This window comes from Bombyx mori, chromosome 9 (assembly GCF_030269925.1).
Source record: "Bombyx mori chromosome 9, ASM3026992v2".
Lineage (NCBI taxonomy): Eukaryota > Metazoa > Arthropoda > Insecta > Lepidoptera > Bombycidae > Bombyx > Bombyx mori.
In genome coordinates, this window is record NC_085115.1 from 8,104,476 (window position 1) to 8,130,082 (window position 25,607).

At 32.8% G+C, this 25,607-nt stretch overlaps 2 protein-coding genes across 8 annotated transcripts in view; one reads left to right on the forward strand and one right to left on the reverse strand.

Moving 5' to 3' along the window:
- Positions 1–24,900, reverse strand: part of LOC101745370 (uncharacterized) — a 31,429-nt gene extending 6,529 nt beyond the window's left edge. Inside the window, exons 1-10 of the mRNA XM_004923987.5 lie at positions 24,204–24,900; positions 23,653–23,826; positions 21,820–22,014; positions 21,025–21,135; positions 19,422–19,533; positions 17,117–17,234; positions 14,801–14,936; positions 4,143–4,282; positions 1,825–1,943; positions 28–182 (exon numbers count right to left, since the gene is read on the reverse strand). Of these exons, the coding sequence (XP_004924044.2) occupies positions 28–182; positions 1,825–1,943; positions 4,143–4,282; positions 14,801–14,936; positions 17,117–17,234; positions 19,422–19,533; positions 21,025–21,135; positions 21,820–22,014; positions 23,653–23,818 (1,252 nt within the window). The 5' untranslated portion in view covers positions 23,819–23,826; positions 24,204–24,900. The remainder of the gene's footprint in view (positions 1–27; positions 183–1,824; positions 1,944–4,142; positions 4,283–14,800; positions 14,937–17,116; positions 17,235–19,421; positions 19,534–21,024; positions 21,136–21,819; positions 22,015–23,652; positions 23,827–24,203) is intronic.
- Positions 1,613–23,319, forward strand: LOC101745027 (uncharacterized). 7 transcript variants are annotated; one of them, XR_009973824.1, is made up of 5 exons: positions 9,541–10,365; positions 10,916–11,056; positions 11,394–11,566; positions 11,797–12,770; positions 22,294–23,319. XR_009973824.1 is itself a non-coding variant. In XM_062670090.1 (4 exons), the coding sequence occupies exons 2-4, from the start codon at positions 10,980–10,982 to the stop codon at positions 11,964–11,966; spliced, it is 420 nt and encodes a 139-aa protein (XP_062526074.1). In that variant the 5' UTR covers positions 1,613–1,950; positions 10,916–10,979; the 3' UTR covers positions 11,967–12,821. The 7 variants fall into 7 exon arrangements, 6 of the variants coding, with proteins under 6 accessions (XP_062526074.1, XP_037868705.1, XP_037868704.1 ...); XM_062670090.1 differs by lacking the exons at positions 9,541–10,365; positions 22,294–23,319 and adding an exon at positions 1,613–1,950 and having other exon boundaries at positions 11,797–12,821; XM_038012777.2 differs by lacking the exons at positions 9,541–10,365; positions 22,294–23,319 and adding an exon at positions 2,025–2,326 and having other exon boundaries at positions 11,797–12,821.
- Positions 24,901–25,607: the final 707 nt, after the last annotated feature.

Here is a 25,607-nt window from a genome sequence, read left to right on the forward strand (position 1 = left end):
ATATGGTAACTTTGGTTTGAATATTACCTTCTTTGACGTACAAATCCCATGAGGCCTTTGACTTGGTGAGACGCACAGCGATATCTTGCAATAAGAAATTAACTGGCTTGTATGGCTTCACTTCGAAATCCCAACCCCCTTTGGCGTTCTTCTCGGCTTTTTCACAGAAAACGTATACGTATCTGTAAAACATACACGTCATTATAATGTAATGATTTTATTAATTTCAAGACATCCGCAATCGTTTGTCCTTTAGGCATAATTACGACTAGTCATGTAGTGGTAATTACGCCGTGAGACGATATCCGAGCTAAAACACAAATAAATAACAATGACCAAATTGCGAAATTATTGCCTTTTTTTTATTGCTTAGATGGGTGGACGAGCTCACAGCCCACCTGGTGTTAAGTGGTTACTGTGGAGCCTATAGACATCCAAAACGTAAATGCACCACCCACCTTGAGATATAAGTTCTAAGGTCCCAAGTATAGTTGCCTATTTAGATCGCCACGAAAATGATAAAATAGGCTTTGAGGTGTAAAGTAGCGGTGTAAATTAGGTAGACCACGAGCTGGTCGGTTCATTTATGACCTAGAGCAAGAAATCAAATAATGTAAAAGTTGTTTTAAGCATTTACATATAATACATGTGCGAATCACTCCTTTTTAATGTTAGTTTTCTTACCTTATGCATTTTTATGACAATTCACAAATATTGAGAGCATATTGATTCATTGAAACGTATTGAAACGTCATTATATGTTTATTATTATTAGTCACGATTATACAGGGTGTATTGGAAACGTTTCCAGAATTGAATATCGGCAGAAATACTTCTACTATAATAAAGTTACATATTTACAGGTCAGCTCTATAAAAATATTCTTAATAAATACGTATAGCCTAAATTCAAACAAAAAAAAACACGTTTTAATACTGAGTCTAATTAAATATTAAATTAATCATTGTTTTATCTGGTTATCCTGGTCGGGACAATAGGACAAGTTACATAAAAATTATATACAATATATGGGTGGATGGGTTTATGTATTTATTTTAATCAATTTAAAGTTAATCAGTCATGTTGAAGTTGAAAATGACGTTAAATGATTCTGTGACATAGATACAAATTATAAGATAATAAAAGTGTGTTAATTAGGCGACGCGCGGTGTCCAGATACTCGTGTGACGTATCTTAGCATTCCAACGCGAGTTCACGTAATTTGAACTAACGAAAAAAAAAAGTAGTGTGTACTAATGACTAACTTAAATAAATATTGTGTTCCGTTCATGTTAGGTTAGTAGTTCATTGCCATTCATTCATTCATTGTTCATTTTCTGTTTTGGAATCGGAACGAACAAGTTTACAGATTACATTAATAGATTAAAATTGAATTTCGCGACAAATTATACATAACATTTTGATGGCGATGACGACAAAAATGTTTTTTTTAACTATGCAGTTTTTTTTTTCTTTCTGGCTTTTGTTGCTTAGATTTAAGTACAACTTTGCCAACGTGAGGTAGTGGAGGTATCAACATGATTATGCTAAGACATTTACTTTACATTTACAGGCATGAACTGATAATAGAGTTGCCTATTTAGTTTTACAATTTTTGCATTGAACAGCTAGTAGGGAACTATAATTTTATACTATTATAATGTAGTTTTTATGACGATTCCTATCGCACAACACTGTACATGAAGTGGTCAAGTAAAGCGATTGCAAAAACAGTACCTTTTTGTGATGAACTTTACCCTATGAAGCGGCTGAACTACGTAAGCGACGACGTCTACGCAAAAACGATTTCGAGTAATTACTTACTTGTCTGGCAAGTCTGGCGCCGGCGTGGAAACAACCACGTCACCTAGACGCACATGTTTCGAATAATCCGTATAGTGAGGTACTCCTCCGCCCACGCCGACTAGGAAAACGTATTCGACCTACAAGGTAATAATTGATCAATTTAGTGACATTGATTTTGAGTTTTAGTTTCAAACGCCAATCAGGTTCGAGAAGGTCACCAATCGGACAATGTTCGTATTGAACGGGACCATATTTTCCGAACATACGACAAATTAAAAAGCCTTCGGTGTTGAAATGAATTGTAATACATTGGTGCTCGAAATGTTTTATTTTGTACTAATTTAACAGACGAACGTATTAACGAGATGCACGGGATGAAAATTTGAGACTGAGCAAATTTAGCAACTGTTATACATAGATGTACGGTGACCTAAAAAAAAAACAATCCATGAAATTAGCAGATATTGAATTGATTTGCTCACAAACACACGGCAAGTGTCGCTATATTTTTTTAAAACGGGTACGTACCGTGATGGTTACTTTTTCTTAATTAGCATCATTATTTACATTTGCTAACTAACGTTAGTTTGCTACCGATAGGCTTTGTCACTCGTGCATCTCAAAATTTCGCTTTTTTTATTCGAGACTTTTCAGGCTCTTTAATTTCGTACTTAACTTTTACAAAGCGTAACGGCAGATAACATTGAAATACCATACACCAACGCATATAGCAAGCGAAATCCAATGTACCTATAATAATTTCTTTAGACATGCATATTTTTGTTTCGTTTATTTTTAACTATCTACGAATGCCACGCGCCAGATTGCAGAGCATATGGCAACATATTTCGGTTTAATACCTCTCTATTACGTTCTAAATTTGTCTACAGTGAGTCGAAAGAAACATAGCATTCCCATGCCATCATAGCTATTTCACGCGCGAGAAAAAAATGCATACACTCAAAAGAAGGCAAATTAAATTCGTGTATGAACACAAATGAGATTAACAAATGTATTCTAAGCCGTTGTGGAATTTTTCCTTTCTGTGAGTTTCACACAACTGGATATACTCACATAAAATCTGCTCACATTAATTTTCAACTTGAATAGAAAAAAATGAGTACAATATTAAAATCACCTTATTGAGCTAAGCAGATAAGCTAAATAAGCTGATAAATTAATGTTTAAATTAAATTTTGTAGGTTCTCCAGAATAACTCAATTCTATACATTTAAATAAGTACGGATTTACTAGTATAGCGTTAACTTCATAAATTAAGAAATTTGCAAATTGTCTGTTACATTGAAGATGAATTTCCTTATTCAGTTATTCAATTTAAAAAAACAGGCAACGGCAACAGAATAACATCTAGTCACAAAGCGATTATTATGAGAAACAAACAGAGGATTAAACATTCCTATGAAATTATGCAAAAACACACTTAAAAATCGTTCAAAATTAATAGGTTTTCTGGACGCTAGCAATGTCAGAGGCACACCCAAGGCTTTGCCTACATATAGGTTGTTTTTTAAATATATGATTAATGGATTACTGGTGGCCCGGAGGCCTTTCCAGTATCACCAGGATGGTGGGCGAGCAAGGGCTCAGCCAGGAGAGGTGGGATTTGCTAACAGCTACCCGAACGCCTCCAAAGGAGACCTAACAACTCAATAGCAGCTGTTTCGTGAATAAGCATATATGTACAAGTTTCAAACGAACGATGAATACAAATTACATGACGTTGCACAAAATATGACGACGTTGAAAATCGTGTGACGTGACAGGAATTCCTTTTATACCATACATTCATTATGTATGTATATGCATTTACTAATGATGTCATGTCCGGGAAATTTTGGCTGACTTTTAAACAGTAAGGATATTTACGTTCGGGGGTGATTTTTTTTAAACCATAGTTATGAAAAGACATAAAACAAAAAAGTTTTTAGCGTACTTTCCTCCGAAATTCACAACTATACATGAAACAATTTTTAAAATATACTTGATAGTTGTTTATAATAGTTATCTTTACTCTGAATACAGATTAGTGTCCAGTGTAATTGTTATGGTGAACTATTGAACTATGATTAATGATTATTTTCATACAAAGAAGCTTTTGAATAACTTATTACTGAAGAAAAACTATCAATCTTTTGCATTATTTAATGTTAATTTTTTTATTTAATGTTAATGTCAATGTTATGAAATACATAAAATCATTACGAAGTCTATTTTATTAAAGTAATGAATACACGTAATATTATTAATCAAATGGTTTTTCTTTAGTTACTAGTACGTCAATTAAATTTAATACGACGTATATTTGTTTGAGTTACCTTTTGAAAGATTCCAAGAAGTCTTGTAGTGGTATTGCCGGCTGCAGTCATTGCTTCTCTGGTACGGCCCACGGAAGGTAGTTTAGTAGTGACAACTCGATGAGCACCGATTGTTCCCAATGTATAAACATTCGATTCTCCTGGTAGGTTTATATAGAAAAGTCAATCATTTATTTAATTCAATTATTTATGTTTGTGTCATCCGCTGGAAATCTCTTTTACAGCCTAGTTCCATTGCGATTTTAGTTAACAGTAGTTTAATGAACAGAAATGTTACATTGTTTTGGGTCCCGTAGCTTAATAAAAAATCTTTATTATTTCGTCGTGTTAATTAAATAATTAAGAGATTTGGTAGAACTTAACATTGTATCATTTGAAGGAAATCTAATATTTAAATAATAAATCTGTTATAATGATAACGCTAGGTTCCCGTTAGGCTTACTTTATACTATATAATGTTGTGGGCACTCATGGATAGGCACATAGAGCCCTTCAGCCTATTAACGGCTCCACAGCGTTCATATAACCTATAGAAACAGCCCACTGAGTTTGTCGCCGAAGCTTTTTAGTGGGCCGCGATTCCGATCCGGTGGTAGATACTGCGAAGCATTGCTTTTGCTAAGACTGGTGTTAGCAAATTATCTCAGGCTGAGCACGCACCCGTGCACGCGAAGTTGAAATAGCCCCTTAGGCTATCAAATCAAATCAAATCAAATCAAAAAAGTTCTATTCAACATAAATGAAAGTACATACTTATTGAACGTCAAAAGAACTACCGCCAATTTACAAGAATTAGCCTCCGTCCTGAAAAGAATTGGTAAGAAACTCAGCAAGCATGTCTTTTTTTTTTGGAATATTAGATTTTTTTTTTTAATATTAATGAATAGCTAGGTAAAAAAACAAGAATCGCCGTTTTTTGAAAGTATCAGTTACCCTAATTTAATTGAGTTTTTTTAACTCGAACTGGATACCAGCAAAATTGTTGGTGAAATGTCTATGGACACTGGTAATCACTCAACACCAGATTCAAAACGAGATCACCTATGTCATAAAACAGTTAACTTAGCGCACGTTACTGCGGTTTTAGTAGGGTTTTACGTGAGTAAGGAGTTCAAAAGAAGTGATTCACATTAGTGATGGACGAATACGAGTTCTTGATCGATTAAGTAATTATTCGATGTTGCATTGTACGAGTTTGTAGACAGGTAGATTTTTTTATACGATATTATATAATATTTTTTTTATTTGCAGTGTAGAAGAGCTAGAGAAGATTTTAGCTAAGTTTTTTTTAAATGTTACTTTATTTATTTTCTTTAACTAGAGCTAGCCAAGAGGAGGACCTGTCTTCCTCATCTCCCTCTTCTTCTCTGGAAGTGCCGGAGTCCGACATAACCCGGTCAGTTACACCCCTCGACCTGGTATCCGTAAACGGATTCCCCATAGTTAAACAAAATTGGGCAGAAAAGCTGTTTTTTATGCCTCAAATGTTTTGAGGCTTCCACCTCGTATCTTAAATTGGTGGCATGAGTCTATGAATAGGCAATTAATAGCAAATGATCCATAAGCTGGTCTAGTTCTATCCAATACCATTTAATTCCTTCAAGTAAAATAAAATATCACGACAGTGTCACTTTATATTTAATTTCAATTTTGAGCCTGAATACGTGTTATTTAATGGACACATTAAATAGTACTTTAGAAAAAAAAATCGACAAACAATCGAATACTAATAATCTTATTCGATTAATTTATTTTCAGTATACAGACCAATCGAATTATTTAGTAATCGTAACGGATCGTCATTCATTAGAAATTTATATTATAAAGCGACAATAACTCATTTATTGCATTTAATAACGTGTACCTTTAACAAGTGGTCAATTAGAAGAACGATTTAAAAGTTATTAGCAGGTGATAAAATTTACATTTCAACTGCCATCATTATCGACTATTACTAAAATAATTAGGATGTCTTATTTGTTTTCATCCTTATGTTTATCATTTTTGTTGTGCTCGTTCATAGTGATTCGTGCGAAACCATTAGATAATGAAATGTTGCACACCAACGAATTACAGTAAGTTTTGATTTTATTCTAATCTAGTTATTTGTAAAGAAAATTAGTTTAAGACGATTGTGATAATGATCTGAAATATATTTATATATTTGTCATACTACACTTGCCTTATGTTATTTTTATGTTTTTGGCATAGTGGAACTTCGTTTTTAAATTCAACCAAATGATTTTTATAAGCTAGATTGTCGGAAAAGAATCGTGTTTTTGTTATTCGAGTTTCGGTAATCGAGTCTATACGATGGAACCGTTCCTATTCGGACACCACCAGTCAGATCTAGTGGTATGGCTACCGATCAGCTAGAAGGCATGTTATTTTGCTTAGTCCACTGAGTTTCTCGCCGGATCTGTGAATCGCGATTTCGATCCGCTAGTAGATTCTGCGAAGCACTCCTCTTGCTACGGTTAGTGTTTCGAAATCGTCTCAGGTTGAGCCGGTGAGCTCACCTACCCATACGGGCGTAGCTGGAATAGCCCCTTAGGCGACCAGTGCATAGGTATATGAAAAAAGAAGTCTACCATTTTTCGGCCCAATCAAATAAATTCAAAATCGAAACTGAGCGCAAACTATAAAACTGTCCGTTTGTTTTTCTAAAGCGACACATATTTACGTGTAGACGAAAATGTAGTCTTTTTGTATGTTCCTCTCTCTTTCTGTCGTTACCAAAGTTAAACTTTTTTAAATGGGCATGACCTGCTATGCAAAAGCAAAAAAAATTGCTGCGATCATGAATAGAGTATTTTTTTAGTCTCTTAAAGCCGGGCCAGGGCGTGTTGGATTACGCACGCCGGTAATCAAATTTTCAATAGTATCTGCATTTATAATAAGTTTGCAGTAATCGCTAGTAAAGCTCGTTCACGTTCCGCAGTGACTATCACCAACTCTACGGTAAATAGGAATTTCTGAAACTACTAGAGCCCTATTTGACATTGGAATAGGACTTATTGTACATTAAACGATTTTCAATAGCTATACATACCAAGTTTCAACACAATCATTTAATACAAGCATTTAATTTTACAAGTATTTAAGTGTATTTATATATATAAAATATAGAACAAATTAAATAATTCTATTGCACAAATCTCGATCGATATTTTCGTCGGTTTTTTTTTAAATTAAAGATAATTTGAAAAACTATTTAACTAACAATATACGTATTTCTTGTTTTTATTTGTATTACTCATAAAATGTTTGATAGAAGATTGAAAAAAATATACTAAAGTGTAAAGGTAATAAGCCCGCGATTAAACCAGTGATGCAGTCCTCGACTCGTGAAATTTATAGAAGATACTTACCATACAATACAATATAATTTCTTTATAGTAAAAATAAAAAAAAAGTATATGACCACTACTCAGACATAGACGCATACAGTAGCAACATGATGTTTCACTCCCTATCCTTTCGTAATTTAATGAAAGCTTAAAACAGAATATTCATGGTAACGGCATACATAGTACGTATGATGTGAAAATATTTGTGCTGGTGGAATTAATAAGGGAGAAAAAAAAAATGCTTTGGTATCGAAATAATCCTCCCCACTGTAATCAACCTTGTCTTGTAATATTAAACATTGTTTCGCAGGGATAAGCACAGCTAGTTTATCCATTTGTGAAGGAAGGTTGAAAATAGTTACATTAATTCTAAAGATTACCGTGAAAGTACAAAAAAATATGTATACTCTTAGTTTAAATTAAATCTTAAGACGGGTGTCGGCCATTCACAGTGCGATTTCTATCGGCTCTGCTAATCACTTCACACCAAGTGGGGCGTGAACTGGTCTACTCATCTACAACTATATGATATGAAATAAATGTAAATACAATCTATATCAGTGGTTAACTCAATAATTTTAACATGCATTATATATAGTTCCACCAAATCATTTGAAAATCTTAAATGATTCTTTTAACGAATCTTCTCGACTGGCTATAGTATTAAGGTCTAAGGTTTTAAGATCCAATTTTTCAAACAGATCCTATTGTCTAGTCACGCGTGTCGAACATAAACGACAAAAATATTGATTTTGCCTTGGGATATTGTAAAATATTTGTTTTACTGTTCGTTGTTCTAATGAAATATCATGGTCGGGTTTATTAGTATTTCAAAGTAAATTTATTACTTACTAGTTAGCCACTTCACACAAACGCATTGCTATTACCTAGTTAAAATATGCACCTACACATGCTGTTGCGAGCTTATTGGCTCTTAAAAGAATAGTATTTAATATCGTAAGATCATATGATAAATATTAAATAGTCTAGTAAATATTTGGATTTCAGTTTATCAAGCCGCCTAATACAAATATAACTATTCAAGTATTCGTTATACCGTCATCTATTCTAAATAATAGTAATAGTAGAGATATGTAATGCAATCCCTTTTTTTACCGTCGCACCACCTAGCCAATAGAGCAGAGTTCACCTCAACATGACACCGCAGGGTTCATTGCATATTTAAGTTTAGTCCAATACAACGGTTACTATGATATGAATGTTGAGTTAAAGAAAACTAAGTAGGTATTTATAATTACACGCCGCGTCTCTGCTGTGCCTTAGAGCGTACTGAGCACTGACTAATCTATTACGATTCTTTGTCGAAGTAACACAGTCCAAGTGAACTAAAAAATGTATTAAAAAACTGTACTTAAAAAGTTTGGTTTGCGAGGTCATTCTTTAATATCACCGTAGTATCTACAGATATAAAAGGTGCGTGTCGTTAATTTATATCAGTATTAAATGAAAATAATTTACGTTCTAAATATTGTACAGAAAAAGGACTTATAAATAAAATCAGACGTTATCTAATATTAAGCATTCTTAACTATTAACCTATTTTCATTTCAAATATGTTGTTAAATGGCTTTATACAACTCAATAATCTCTTGAATATTTCACATTCAACCACGCTATTTAAAGAGCAATCGTAGCTATTTTTATCAATGGGCAGTGCTTTATTTGTTCGACCTGTAAGTGTGTATGTAAGGTATTTACCGTACGTACGGTAAGAAAACTTTTGAATCGTACTTTGTATGAATGCAGCGTTTCCAGGTAATAGGGCTGAGCCAACACTCACTAATATTGGATATGCGAAGATAAAAAAGTGAGGGGTTCATCTCAAATTTTCAACAAACTTAAGTAGTTAACATCACGTTTTATTAAATTTAGTTAAATATAGTTTTCGTTTGTTTGACACAACTGAGTTACGGTTTTTGTTCCGAGATCGATTTTTTTTTTAGTTAAGTACCTACATCGGTATTTTTTGCAAATGCTCGTAATACGCTGAATGTGTGTGTATTTAAGTAAATAATTAAACAACTGATCAAATTTATCGAAGTGAAAGATCGTACTCGTTTTTTTTTCTGATTTTACTAACATTGTGGTAAATTTCGTTTCGCTATTAGTAAGATGAATAGACGATATTATTACTATTTTATCTAGATATTTGCATGTATAGTCATTTTAATTCAACGATTGAGCTTTTATTGGGGTCAAACCGGACGTTGTCATTTGCCCCCCAAGTAGTATTTCTTGTACCTTGCACTGAAACAAAACCAACTGATATTCTTACTTATGTAAGTTTATATACTTACATTTACAAAATATACAGACATGGGAATCAAACCCACGACCCCCGGACCAGCATTCTCGGACGCTAACTTCTGCACCACCGACTCAGTCAATATTTATTGCCTTTGTAAAATGCATTAAGTATACTAATATATTAGTACCTATAGGTATGGTATCCATATCTACAACTCCTTCAAATTGTTATTCGTTTTTCTTCGTAAAAAAACGGTGTGTTCAAACAAACAAACAAAAAATTGTGTAATCCTGATTTTAAATAAACCTCAAAATTGCTTGAGTTCAATTTACAATTTAAAGGCTATGTTTTCACAATATTATTTAATTTCGAGTAGTTAGTTGTCACAGCCCTACCTTGAATTCAGAGATTGGTATGTTCAGTTTGTTCTATGTTTAATGTTTGTTTAGTCATTACGTCACCCCAATACCTCAATCTTACATCGCTGATCGCCTTCAACTTCAGTCGAGATCGTCATCTCGTGGAAGTTACTGTTTATTTTTTAAAACAAAATTGTCTATGTAAAATTGAAAATGTTAAGCGCGTGCTGGCAGTGTATAGGAGGGTACGATTAGCATTAATAACATTCTTCAATAACACAATAGAAAAAACAATTTGTACTTTTATTTATTTGACTACTTAGCAGCGCAGAAGTGTTTTTCCGTTTATGCCACATCGTACTTTCACCAGTGACCTAGTGTGTACCTACCGGAATTTCGGAACGCTCAAAGATGTCAATGTCAAAACATAAAACAAATCTGATTTCATTGAACATTGTTACTGTACATTTAAATTCGAAAATATTAAATAATAAATAATGTAGTTATGTATACGTGAAATAATAATAGTGAAACAGACGTATGACAATTTATTGATACTACTTCCAGTAGTTATTTGAGAGCGGTAATGGGTTAGATATGAGACAGGTCCTGGTGTAAGTGTTCAGAAATTTAATTTGTTCATAAACAATTTAGGATTTCGTTAAAAATACACAATCGAAGACCAGAAACTCCGAAGAACTTTAATTCAATTGAATTATTGAATATACAATTTCAAAGTATGGTAAATACAGGTGTCTTAATTGAAATATGTGAAATATATATTTTTATTTTTAGAAATCAAGACATCAATACAGCAGACTCTGTTGCACTGAATTTACCTGTCATCACAGACAAGAACATGTTTTTGCTACCAAAGGCTCTCAGTGGAGGAGACAGCTTTACTATACAAGGATTGATACAGGATAACCCAAAAATGTATGTTTTCATATTTTTAACTGATTTGATAATAAATTTCGTAGAATAGTGGTCCAAAACGTTTTGCTACTAATATAAACATGCTACTATATATAATATTAATGCTATTAATATAATAATATACCTATTCTCTTGGGATGTTAGTTTCAAAAACCTTATAACATTATTACTTGTGGAGAATTTAATATGATATAAAAATACTGAGAAACACTGTCTTCAATTTTGTATATGATTGTGTGATGATAAAGTTGTACTTTCAATAACATTTAGTATTTTAAAGAAATTATTTGTTACAATATTATTAGGTATAATACTATGTTATTATGTTTGCTTTTAGGGTGACAATTTCTTTGATAGGAGGAATCCAAGCACCTGATTATGGAAATATCATCTGTAAAGTTGATGTGGAATTTTCTAATGGTGAAGAAAATATGACAATTAGTCAAGTAACTAATGGAATTAGCGAAATTGTGCAACAGTACTCTGGAACTGAAGTTTTAAATGGCAGTGGTAAATATAACCATGATTTTTCATTACATAGCACACTTGACTTTTGTAAAAGACACTGTTTAGACACTGGCCCTAGATGTAATATGGGAATGATGTAGTACAACTACTGTGAGTCCTATTTATAGTAAATTAACTTTTCCTTTTGATGGTGTGGTGATGTTATTTTAATATAATAATTATTTACTTTTTGTATAACAGCTACCAATTTTTGTTTTTCTAATTTTTTACAGATGTGAAAATACAGTTTCGAGCAAGAAAAGATGATATGTTGCATTTATATTCAAGTTTTTCATCTTTTATAGGTGAAATACCATTAAATTTAAATATCAATAATGCAAAATACATGTCATTTGGTGGAGATTTGAAAAAAATCACAGAATTAAAATTTGAATTTGTTTGAAAATTGCTATGTTTGCAAATGCATTTTTTGTTAGCTGTTAACTCACAGAGACTAATTATCGTGAAATGTGTATGCAAGATATATTTGTACACCATTAGTTGTAGAGTTAAAACACCATCATGGAAGCTTTGTTGACTGTTATTTGTTTGATGGTGAGCATGTTTGATTAGTTATAATGATGTTACTGTTAATGTTAGAATTGGGTATGTATTTGACTTAATTTTAAGTAAAATTTAATATTTTGAACATACCAATAATAAGTTTATTTATAAATATGAAAAGAACTCACAGTGAAAGTGGAATACAGTTAATTGTCAAATTATCAATTTTGCATAAATTGGATAATAATAATAACCCATCAGTATTAATTATTATTAATTATAACAACTAGACCATTGAGGGAGACATTTCATTTTTAAAGTTTCATTATTTTATTGTAAAAGTAAGAATTATATTATGGACAGCATTTAGTTAATTCATAAAATTAAATTCATTCAGAAAAAAAAAAAACAATTGTATTGTTCAGAGTTCTACTCAAACAAAATGTTATATTCTTCAGAATTAATAATATGCTTCAAATCCGTGAGGTATTGATGATTTAAAATTTAAATCATCAGTACCAATAATTTAAATTTTAAATTTGCTTCACCACGTAGGATTGGCGTCTTACAAAGCGTTAAATACATTTTTAATCTTAGATATGTTATCAGTGATGTGTTCACTTTTAGCTGTAGTCATTGCCGTCCCACCTTTTAAGTTTGTTTTTAAAACATTCTAAGTTTAAAATTTAATCATCTCATTGTTGTAAGTATATTATGTTATAATGATAATTGTATAATATACATATAAAATAAATCATTGTCTTTATTTTTTACTTCATATCATTATTCAGGTAATTCTGTTCCTTATAATTACAGTGGTGCCTCTGAAAGGGAACAGCCCCGCCCAGTTCCACTTCATTGCACCATGCTCTAGACAAACGCGCTCATGCTCAGTACTATTATCTATCTTTTCAAACAATCTGTTGATTTACATCTGCATAATACATATAATAAATATATCTGCACTTAATGGAATACGTTAAAATTGTATACGTTAACATGTTATTACTCACTTGCAAAAGGCTACGCGACTCTTGCCTCTATTATTCAATCTTATTCAAAATTAGATTAATCTCTGCCTGTTGTACAAAATAAAGATCAGGCAGACTTGTTCTTAAGAAGTTCGTATATGTCTGTGTGCAAAGGGTGTGTTTTAACACTTTGCCCGGTGACTACAATACATTTTTCGTTAAATAAACGTTTATTCCAAAATTTCCTTCTTACTTTGTGGTATCACAATTAGGGTTAATATTAGATAATAAATACCTACCCGTTTGGGCTTATAATACCTAGCCCTACCCAAGTAAACAACAATAATTAGCCCTTTTCCGGTAGTACGACAATAGATACTATATGCTGTCACTTTTCCGAATTCCCAATACAATTTATAATTAAAGACAACTAATCAAGGAAACAAGATCTTGAAATGCAAGATGGAAAGGTTGGTCTTGCTAGAGTTTTACCTATTTTTAGCGGTACCGACTTGAACGACCGTTGTTTCGATGCAATAGAGACCAGCTTAATAACGACTATTACGAATTAGTGTCTCAAGGTAAATAGCCGCATCCCCGTGGCGGTGCCTAGGTGCTCCGGTAAAGGCCGGGTGTACTGCAAGTTTTTTTTTTATTGCTTTAGATGGGTGGACGAGCTCACAGCCCACCTGGTGTTAAGTGGTTACTGGATCCCATAGACATCCACAACGTAAATGCGGAACCCACCTTGAGATATAAGTTTTAAAGGTCTTAAGTAACTAACTCAAGTTGTAACTATTACAACGGCTGCCCCCCCCCCCCCCTTCAAACCGAAACGCATTACTGCTTCACGGCAGAAATAGGCAGGGTGGTTGTACCCACCCGCGCGGACTCACAAGAGGTCCTACCACCAGTAATTACGCAAATTATAATTTTGCAGGTTTAAATTTTTATTACACGATGTTATTCCTTCACCGTGGAAATCAATCGTGAACATTTGTTGAGTACGTATTTCATTACAAAAATTGGTACCCGCCTGAGATTCGAACACCGGTGCATCGCTCAACACGAATGCACCGGACGTCTTATCCGTTAGGCCACGACGACGAGTTTAGCAGCTATAGTAAAGTACTTAACAAAAAACATGGAATGTTGCGCTAGATATGAAACTTTTACAAGTTTTCTATCTCATTTTCTCTCAAGCATAATTATAGGCGTTTAGTTGCATCTTGTTTTAATGTCACGTTTTCGTTTCAACCATACCCACATCATAACGGTGCTAAATAATTTTTTATTTCGAAATTAGAACTGCATCTGTTACTTAACGATATAATACTATTAATATATATTTTATCAATAAACTTATAAATATTTCACCCTACTAAGACTCTTCCTCGTCAAACCCATCAACATGTTAGAATTTTCATATTTTCAACTCCACAAAATCATGTTCATCGCACATGCACGAGTGGTTTTTGCGATGAATTAACAAAATCACGATAAAAAAACAAAACCCGCTAAATGAGAAACATTGTGTAACCGGGGGTTATCTGTGGTGTAACCCCACGATCTTTGGCTGTCCACCGTATTGTTTGTAGCGAAATTCTTTAATCGATTATTTTGCGGATTTCTCTGTATTACAGATATAGACAACGGAAACCTTCACAATTCTTGTGCGAATACCAATTCATTAATTCGCGTTTGTAAAAAGGAATTATCCCTACAGGTTTTATTGGAAAAATGAAAATACCAAATTACTCACCAACAGTGGTATAACGTACGTAGGTTTCTTGATTGTCCATCATTGCATCAACGGCTTGTTTTTCACAATACAACGCTGTTATGACTGCAATACTGGGTTGACGTGACGAACTCAACGTTGGCATCTGTTTTACTACCTGTCGGGATCATAGAAAGTTTTGATTGTATGTGACTGGAAAATTAAAGGCACTAATTGTTATGTCGATTTAAGTCATCGTGGCCTAAAGGATAAGACTGTACATTCGTATCGAGCGATGCGACTGTGCCGATGTTCGAATCCCGCAGGCAAGTACCAATTTTTTTAACGAAATACGTACTTACCCAAAATTCACGAATATCTTCAACAAAGAAGGAATAAAATCGTGTAATAAAAATTAAACCCGCATAAATTCTAATTTGCGTAATTACTGGTGGTAGGATGTGTTGTGGTTGTGAGGTAGGTACCACCACCCTGCCTACTTTCTGCCGTGAAGCAGTAATATTTTTCGGTTTGAAAGGCATCCGTTTGTATTGTAAAAACGGAGACCACTTAACATCAGGTCTGCCGTGAGCTAGTCCACTTATTTTAGCAATAAAAAAAGATCAATTTAACTTTACTGAGCTATATTCATTATTTTATTACTCCTAAAACCAGCTTCGCATTAGTTTAGTTCAATATGTACGCTTTTTAATATAAAAACAAATATTTTATTAACTAAAGGGTTTATAATAATTTGAATAGCTCAATAAGTTCTCATAGACTTTTGATATATTACAGAATAGTTATTCGATTAGCAATGTTAATCTAACGAAGCGTGGTGCCTAATGTACACGTGGTTCAATAAAATTTTCATACTAAGTACGAGGGTACGTTTTTAGGTTTGCGAAATGAGAAGGTTGGAGGGGGATAATGAGCATATCACTAGAATCGTAACGTGTTTGGTGACTCAGAATTAATTAATACGAGGTTTCATTGTAATTAGACAATTAGTCTTTAAGCTATCGTCAACTAAGCAACATAATCGGGTGTGAAAAGTGTAATATGGATAAAATCGAATATCGTACCGTAAATTCCTTACCAAGTTAGGAAAATCAGTTCCGACCGTACTGAATGAGATGTCTTCGGTTTACGGCGACTCTTTCCCAGGAAAAACCATTGTGTACAAGTGGCACAGTTTATTTAAACAAGGAAGGAAATCACTTGAAGACGACCCGAGGCATCACATGCAGGTGACGACGCCAGAACTTACCCAAAAAGTGGAAAAAATTGTACTCGACGATGCTCGAATAAAAAGAAACAACTCGCAGAAATTATCGGAGTATCAGATACAACTATTTTTAAAATACTGCACGATCATCTTGGCATGACTAAGGTCAGTGCAAGATGGGTGCCGAGAATGCCCACGCCGCCGCAATGACAATAGTGCGTTGAGTGTTCACGTAAATTTTTGAACCTCTGCAATGGTGTATTGTGTAGAATTATTACTGGATACGAAAGCTGGGTTCATCATTATGAACCTGTCGAAACAAGACTATGCAGTGAATTGCAGTGGCATAAAAAGGATAAAGCACCACCCAAAAAGTTTAAGGTGTCACAGTCAGCTGGGAAGCTCATGGCAACAATCTTTTGGGACTCAGAAGGAATATTATTGATCGATTTTAAAGATAAAGGTGTTTCTACATATAGCTGGAGAATACTACGCTTCAAAATTAGAGCGATTAAAAGAAGCTATTAAAGAGAAAAGACGGGAAAAATTTACGAAGGGTGTACTGCTTTTCTACGACAACGCACCCATTGACAAGAACCGCGTTGGGTTGGCTGCCCTGCATGAGGTGGGCTTCGATATTTTGAGTCACCCACCCTACAGCCAGGACCTGGTCCCGAGTGATAATTACCTGTTGCCAAAAATGAAAAAAGAGCTGCGGGGTAAGAATTTTACTATCGATGATGAAGTCAAAAAGCAGTTTCGGCGTATTTTGAAGATAAAAATAAAATATTTTCTTATGAGGGTATAGATAAATTTGTTGAAAGATCTGAAAAATGTTTTCGTCTTGTAGGTGAATATATTGAAAACGAAAAATAATTTGATTTTGTTTTTATTTCTACCCTATATCCCCCTTTTCGCGAATATAAAAACGCCCCCTCGTACTTAATTTTTAACTACTTTTCGGCGTTGGAGTTCCTCGTAGTGTACTGTGTACTAAGCCTTGGGATTAGAGGCAAAATGGTCGCTTCATTAATTTGAGTATGCCGTGGAAATTCAAACTACCCTTTGAAAAATTTTATTCATGAAAGTCCGGCGTATAATGTAGAGAAATAATCGCTATATATTCTTACCTGTGTATCTACGCTATGTTGACGAACATAAACACCTTCGGACATAGCACGAGTGAGGCCTTTTTCTTCTAAAGATTCCAATGCATCCTTCACGTCTGCTTTCGACCATTTGGCGGCACTGTTATGATATATTATTATAATGTAATGGCAGTATTACAAAATCAATTTATGGTGGTTAATTATTTCAATACCATAATGGTCCGTTGTTAATTAATATATTAAAGTAGACATGGAACATTCGAAATTGAACGCATGACTTTGTTGCGCAGAAACACACAAGTCGGCGAACTATCATAAGACCTTTTAGGTTTTATTAAAAATGCAGGGACTGGAGTAGATTAATTTGATGATAATTAAAACTAAATTTGTAAATATCATAAATAACTTTAAAGGGATAACATCATCTTATATAGAATATATAATATATCATTATATGTGCTTGCATTTTGGGCTAATCACTTTGTTCCATATTATAGTATTTAAATAAGACTGATGTAAAGTTGAGTTTTTCAAGTTACGACAATTCCGATTTCTTCCGTAGATATATAATTTTGTCATGTATGTAACTATTTATTCTTTTTATATATTAAAAGTAATTTCAATTTTATATGTTGTGTATGTATATGTAGGTACTTATATATTTTTTGTCTGGTTGTTGAAAGCGTTTGCAGCCCACCTGGTATATGGTTCCCGGACCCCAAAACATGACAACGCGAATAGCGTTATCCACCCCCTAACATGAAGTCGAAGTGTCAATTGTATTGTACGTCGGGACAGCCTCGAGGGGCTATTCCAGCTACGCACGGTTTGGTGGGAGAGCTCACGGGGCTTAACCTGGGAGTACTTGCTAACATCTACCCTAGGAAGAATAGGGTTTCGCCGAATCTACCACCGGAACGGACTCGCGACCCACTGAGAAGATCCAGCGAGAAACCCAGTGGGTTGTTGTGTCTATGTCGCCATTCGACGAGTTTGACAAGAAAGGTGACCTGTTTTTGGAGTACATAAAAAACCCGAAGTGTTTAGTGCGACGGTGGCTTTATGTCGCCCCGTTGCCTGGGTCGGAGATGTACTTTGAGACGACCACGATAAGAGAGTTATCGTGACGCAGCGCATTCTCGAAGAACAATTGTGTTCATTAATATACCTACATACTTCGTTTTTAATACGCTTTCATTAGCTTCAGACGTATGTATGTTTGTAAAGGAATCTTTGAACATGATTTTGACTCCCTTCAAAACGTCGGATTAACTCGAAATTTGGTATACTTATTAAGGACCGATGACAAAATGAATGAAGAAAAAATGATTTTATTGTAAAAAAAAGCAGTACTAATACCATGCACCCGCGCTTTTTTTTTTAAATCATTTTTTCTTACACTATTTTTAATTCAAATTTACTAAAATTTATTTTCTAGTTTTTAATTGGATTTTCTGTAAAAGCGTATTTTGTTAGTTTTTTAAAAATATTATTTATTTTTTAGTTTTATCTCAATTTTTTAAACATTTTTTTTTCAATTTTTTTGAATTTTAATATTGAATTGTCATCGGTCCTTAATAAGTATACCAAATTTCGAGTTAATCCGACGTTTTGAAGGGAGTCAAAATCATGTTCAAAGATTCCGCATACAAACATACATACGTCTGAAGCTAATAAAAGCGTATTAAAAACGAAGTATGTAGGTATAGTAATGAACACAATTGTTGTTCTTCGAGAATGCGGTGCGTCATGATAACTCTTATCGTGGTCGTCTCGAAGTACATCTCCGACCCAGGCAACGGGGCGACGCAAAGCCACCGTCGCAGTAAACACGTCGGGTTTTTTATGTACTCCAAGAACAGATCACCGTTCTCGTCAAACTCGTCGAATGGCGACATAGACACAACAACCCACTGGGTATCTCGCTGGATCTTCTCAGTGGGTCGCGAGTCCGTTCCGGTGGTAGATTCAGCGAAGCCCTATTCTTATATCGATCAGTACTGATACCATGCACCCACGCTTTTTTTTTACAATAAAATTATTTTTTCTGACACTATTCTTAATTAAAATTTACTAAAATTTATTTTCAATTTTTTAATTGGATTTTCTATTATATATAAGCGTATTTTATTGGTTTTTTAAACTATTATTTATTTTTCATGAGACCTTAAAAAGCATCAGTCAAAATTGGATACAATAGATATACATAGTATTAGATCGCAATTTGTGAAGGTTAAATCGATCAGTCTTTTCTTCATATGGTATAGACAGCAAAAAAACTATGTATAAAAAATTATTTAATATATATATTAAATGCAAAACTTACGAGACAAAATCATCCACAGATAAGGGGTTGGGATATGCGTTTTCTATCATATCCAGCACTCTTTGTTCTGATATTAGTGGTGTTTGATTTATTATACTGTCATCGATGTATGCTGAAAATTAATGAAAGATAAGAAAAACTCAACCAAATAAAATTTCGTTTTCAATTTGTTCAGCTTTTTTTACAGCGCAGTACATACATACATACATGCTTGATCTATTTTTGAAATTTACTTTAGCAGTAAGAAACATAGTAAAATATCAAAAACGTTCCGTAGTGCGGCATAGCCAACAGCGTTTCATGAGTTAGATCAAAATTCAATTCTTATTATATTTCGTGTTAAATATTAGTTCAAATAGCAACACGCTTGAGTTCTGTGCAATGATGATTACTGCTTCACGGCAGAAATAGGCAGAGTGGTGGTACCTACCCGCGCGGACTCACAAGAAGTCCCACCACCAGTAAAAAAATTAAATTTAGTACATAGATATTAAACGATCTTTTAAATTGAAAACTATGCGGATATTAGATTGAATGTTTATGTCACCAGTCACATATACCTACCCTTAGTTTAAGCATTTGCAAAATAATCAAATGAATTTTTGTTGAATATTAATTTTAGTACATAGATTTTAAACGATCTCTTAAATTGAAAACTATACGGATATTAGATTGAATGTTTATGTCACCCGACACATATTACCTACCCTTAGTTTAAGCATTTGCAAAATAATCAAATGAATTTTTGTTGAATATTAATTTTAGTACATAGATTTTAAACGATCTTTAAAATTTGAAAACTATACAGATATTAAATTTAATGTTCATGTCCCCCGTCACATATACCCTTAGTAGGTATTTGCAAAATAATCAAATGTACGTCCGTATCAGTACCGAATTTAATAATTTCCTTTTATCTAAAGATTCTCTAACATGTATATACAGACTCTTACCAATTTATATATATTTTATAACAAAATACGACACAATTATATGACTTTATCTCACTTTTGAAATATTGTAAAATTATTAAATAATACAATATTTTATTGCAAAACATAGCTTCTAAACATCTAATAGGCACTAAGAATAAGAAGAAGAATTTCAGAACGTTAATTAAATTTTGAAAACAGAGTGATATTTTATAAATAGCTAATGTATGTATAGACGTGAAATTTAATGTTAGTGACATTAATTTGACTAGTGCGAAATAATGTACAATTGTATCTATATAAACAACAATTTAAAAAAAACTAAATATATATAAATTGATACTAATAAACTGATAATTGAACATTTAATAAAACCATGCAATTTCGATATATAAAAACGAATTGGTACATACAGCCATTGGTAAAGTTGTATATTACACTCTTACTCGTTAATATTCCATTGATTTCTGCATGATAAAATTAAACATAGCTTGTTTACTTATCATAAATATTTAAAATATGCATTTAAAATTATGTATAATATACAGAAACTATTATCAGGAAATAAGTTTATTATGATACATTTAATTTTAAAAATATATTAATTTTTTTTTTGTAATGATCTTTGAAATCAATTAATTTTACCAATACCTATTGAAAAAAGAACAAACCTGGTGGTGGTGATGCATATCCTTCTTGTCTTAATTCTACTTCAAGCATTTTCAGTTGTTGATATTTGTGTTGCATTAATTTCATTATTTTTTTTATGTATCCTACATAATCTGCAAACCGAAAAAAATACTAAATTATTAAAAAAATATATATTATTATAAATAATAAGAATTTTAATGCATAATGTTTTTTGTACAATGTACCTAACTTTGGTTTAGTTTAGTTAGTTTAGTACCTATCAAGTTTAGTTAAAAATTCTAATCCAAATTCAAAATATGCACACTACATATCTAAATAGTTAATGATCATCACTGTTTGTATTTTAATCTACTCTCAGACTATTTATGGAACCCAGAATTGAATATATGGTTGCATTTAGTTTTTCATAAAATGATGTTATAGCTCTTGGTTAATAGTCAATAGATATAAATAAAAAGTGGCTAAAAAATAAACAGATTGACTAAAAAAAAGAAGAGTTACGAAAACTAGAAAAATAAGTCATGATAAGAAAAGTTATTCAAAATAATTTAGTGCTGTCAATTAAAACATTGACCTCTTTAGTTGATCAGAGATCAGGCAGGTTCTTGTATATGTGTAACCAGAACTCTCTACTATTCGCATTACACAGAACAGATTTGTTTATGAAATCATGTTGTAAAATAATTAATCTTTAACATAATATAATTTAATAATAAAAATAAAATGTTAGAGGTAAGTACATTTAAAAACAATCGATAATTTTGATTATAATGTAACGATATTATTAACAAGAGATTCATTTAACTAAACAATACCTTTAGGAAAATCTTGAGGACTGACAAGTTCTCTGAAAAAGGCCTGGGCTTCATAAGGCCTTTCGTTTGGAGTCATCTGAGGTTTAAACCAGAACCTTAGAGCACGTGCTTCACGTGTGTGGGTTCCAGTAGCTCCCGATACCAAATAAACATAGAATTCCAATTGTGCATGACAAGGCTCGGAAACGCCATTTTCTAAAAAAAAAATTCTGTACTGTGACTATTACTACTATGAATGGATAGAGCCTAGTCCCTGCATTTATAAATGGGTGTATGAGTTCATCGGGTGTGTTAGCCATGAGACAAAGTACATTTCCAACTCATAGTTCAACATATTTGAACTTTCATGAACACCTTATGGTAACAAGAGTACAATAACTTGTTCTTTTAAAAATGTCATTTTTATGGATTTCACAGCAATCAACTGATGAATGATGAATATGTCCCTGATATTGCAAACATTCTTACTTATAGGCAGACGGCCCACCTGATAGTGAGTAGTCGTGGTGACTATCGGCCATGGACTTCAGCAATGCCTATCATTAAGTACTCTCCACAAGCCTTGTTTGAAGAAAGGACATGTCATCGCCCTCAGGGAACACCATGGAGGGGAACTCATTCCAAAGCCGAATGGTACGTGGCAAAAAAGATATCTGAAAACGCACTGTGGATGAACGCAGCAGCTCTAGGTAGTATGTATGAACTCTACTTTGGTGGCAGGCAGTGCCATGGTAAAAATGAGTTAATGGGATCAACTCAAAGAATTCCTCAGAGCATTCCCCATGGAACATACAAAATACAGAGAGAAGCAAAGTCCCTCTGTAGACCCAGAGGTTCCAATAGTCTATTCCTGTGGTATATTCATAGCAACATACCAGAGACTTTTGGTGTTTCTTTCAAATCATCCCTTTTTGGTGCTATGATTTACATTTTATTACCATTTACATGTACACTTAAACTTTAGATGTTCAAATACCAAAAAGATAAAAGTACCACCTTTTATTTCTTTTTTCTGAATTTTCATAATAACTTTAATAAAGTTAAGTACTGTGTAAAAATTAAGAAAAGTATTGTTTGCAGTTTTTTCTTTATACCAAGAAAGGGTGCTTATCAGTTCTTTTTTTTAATTAGCATAGGATATACTATGTTATTACTCAAAACATGACAAAACAAAAAAAAAAATCATAATGCTTTTAAAATGAAACCTTAGTAGCTGAATTTCATATATTTAATTAATAATTATCTTTATGAATTAAATATCTATTTTTGTTAGTGGTTGTAAGCTTTAAAACATATACAGACATGACTTGCATGAACTTACTGTACTGCACTTGTTGGGCCTTAACATTTCTAATATAAAGTTCATGACAGTATAACATAATGTTCTATTTAAAGACATCGCCTCTAGCCAAAATTATTTGAAAACAATAGTGTACCACATAACCACCTATAAATTATATTTGCATTAATAAAACTCAATTTTGTTTTTATTTTAGTAAAGTTTATTGAATTTTGTAATCGTTAAATTAATCAGAATTAGTGCATCAGTTATGAATATTATCTCCAATAATTTTTTTACAACAAGACTTTAAATTGTTGTTTTAATGGTATTTATTTTATTTATTGAAAATAATAAAACAGTCACTTTAAATATTTACAAAAGTTAAACATACCATTAAGGACAAATACTACTGTTTTCCTCTTGTGATAATTTTAAACCTCATTCAATAGTTTTCAAATATCTGTTTTTCTATATTATTATTTCATAAGGATATTAAATATATCCTATAACCACAATGATAAACCGAAACATGCATTGTCAAATATAGTTACCATAAGTTTCTTGCTTGTTGATAATAATACCAGTGTGATCACCACCAGCTATATGTATTTTGTCACTTGCTTCTGGTTCTACAGCTTTCCTTTCAACTACCAATGTTGTGGAATTGGCCGTTTTACATTTAGGTGTCATTATCACCTTTTCTTCAACTTCGGCCATGGTAACAGCTAGTCAATGAAATTAAATTTAAGTATGATTAGTCCATTAGGTAAGAAGTTGCGATGACTCACACTTGACATCTCCAATGCTTATGTCGGTATCGAAAACTTGAATGAATCAAAACAACCCAAGTGCTTGAGATGATGTTAGATCGAACTTTCACAAGAAAAACTTTGAGTAAATTTTGTGTAAAAAATTTGCGAGTTACTCATAATATACCACTGTTTAAATTTTATGACAATGTATACGAATTTAACGGCGTATATATAATTCACATTACATAGTTTAGCTACTATAAATGGTCAAAGTAAATTGTCAAACTTAACGTTTATAATAACTCGAATACATATTAAATACACATATCTTTGCTCGTGATTATACACACCTTAAATTTACTGTTTTCAATATATTAGCCGATGTTCTCTGCTCTTCCACTTTATGCTATGTCTTAATGCCTTGGACTTCTAATTGTAGGTTTTTATTTTTATTTTTCTTTCGTTTAGAGGTGAAGTTATTTGGCCGTTGGAATCTGCCAGTTTGACATTTTGACATATAATTTTTTGTTTGCTACTATCACTGTCGAAGCAAAAGAAACATAGCCCATACTATGTCTATACCCTTTTTAGTCATTTTGGGTACTGCCACTAGATTCAATGACTGAGCCCGACGATATACACATACGGTGTGGAAAGGTTTTTGTTTTTAATTTTAAAAATAAAGGTAAATAAAGTTCCGTATGAAATAATTGAGTTCACGAAGTGTTCATAAAAAATATGGACATCTGTCCCAAGTGGTCTGTTCCATTCTACCCGCCGCTATCAGTCTATATATGATCATGGCACTTGCAATAACGTAAAAACATTGAAATATCATTAAACATAAAATTAAACAATAGTATTTATAAAGAATAGTATGTTTTAAGTATGTTTGTAATAAGAGAAAATCTTTGAATATAAGGTTTTATTAAGCTAAAATTAACAGTAAAATTTGCTTTGATTACATTACATAGATTGACAAATAACTAATAAAACAGACTGACAATGACGTCAACTTATGGCTGATAATTTCAAGTAAGAAGTTTACATCAATGTTTATTGCCGATAGAAAAAGAAAATATTCTTTTGGATATATTATAAGTTCTTCACTAGCATAACCCTAAATCCATACTTTTAATTTTTAAGAAAGTCTGCTGGTTTGCCCTTCTTTCACATTGAAACGAAGCAATGTATAATAAAGCAAGGTATGTCATTGATGCGTACATCGATTTGTTTGCATTCTCTCTTACGTGTACCCAAGACGCTGCAGATAACTTCATCATCGCTTTCTTCCTTGTTATTACTGATAGATGATGATGATGATGTTGAGGACTTATGAGGTCTTGTTATTTTTTTAATTGATTTTCGGCTCCCTTCTGAATAGCTGATGTATGCCCGTCCAGACTTAATGCAACAACTCTCAAAGTGTGCTTTCTTGTTACATTCTTTACACATATGGTCCTTGGCTGAACACTGTGATAGGCAGTGCCGTTCTTTCTTTCCACAGCGTAAACAATGCATTAATTTTTATAATTAATGCAATGATTTAATTTTCGTGTTGTATTTTGATGTAATGGTACGGTTTTGGTTTTGCTCCTATTTATTTTTTTAATACTTGTTCGTGGTGTGTCTTGTTCTGCCTGTTGTCTTGATTGAGAGATTGTAAAAATTTGTTGGAAGGTTACTTCTCGTGGTATTCCGTCTATTTGAACTAAATCAGGCAAATTTTGTTTCAAGTCGGTTTCTAAATCTGG

Excerpts from the sequence above, each read along its gene's own strand:
- LOC101745027 (XM_062670089.1), top strand. The coding sequence starts at position 18,070 with ATGTCGCCATTCGACGAGTTTGACAAGAAAGGTGACCT. Across the intron at positions 18,108-22,293 it reads TTTGACAAGAAAGGTGACCT|GCAGACGGCCCACCTGATAG; the intron begins GTTTTTGGAGTA and ends TCTTACTTATAG.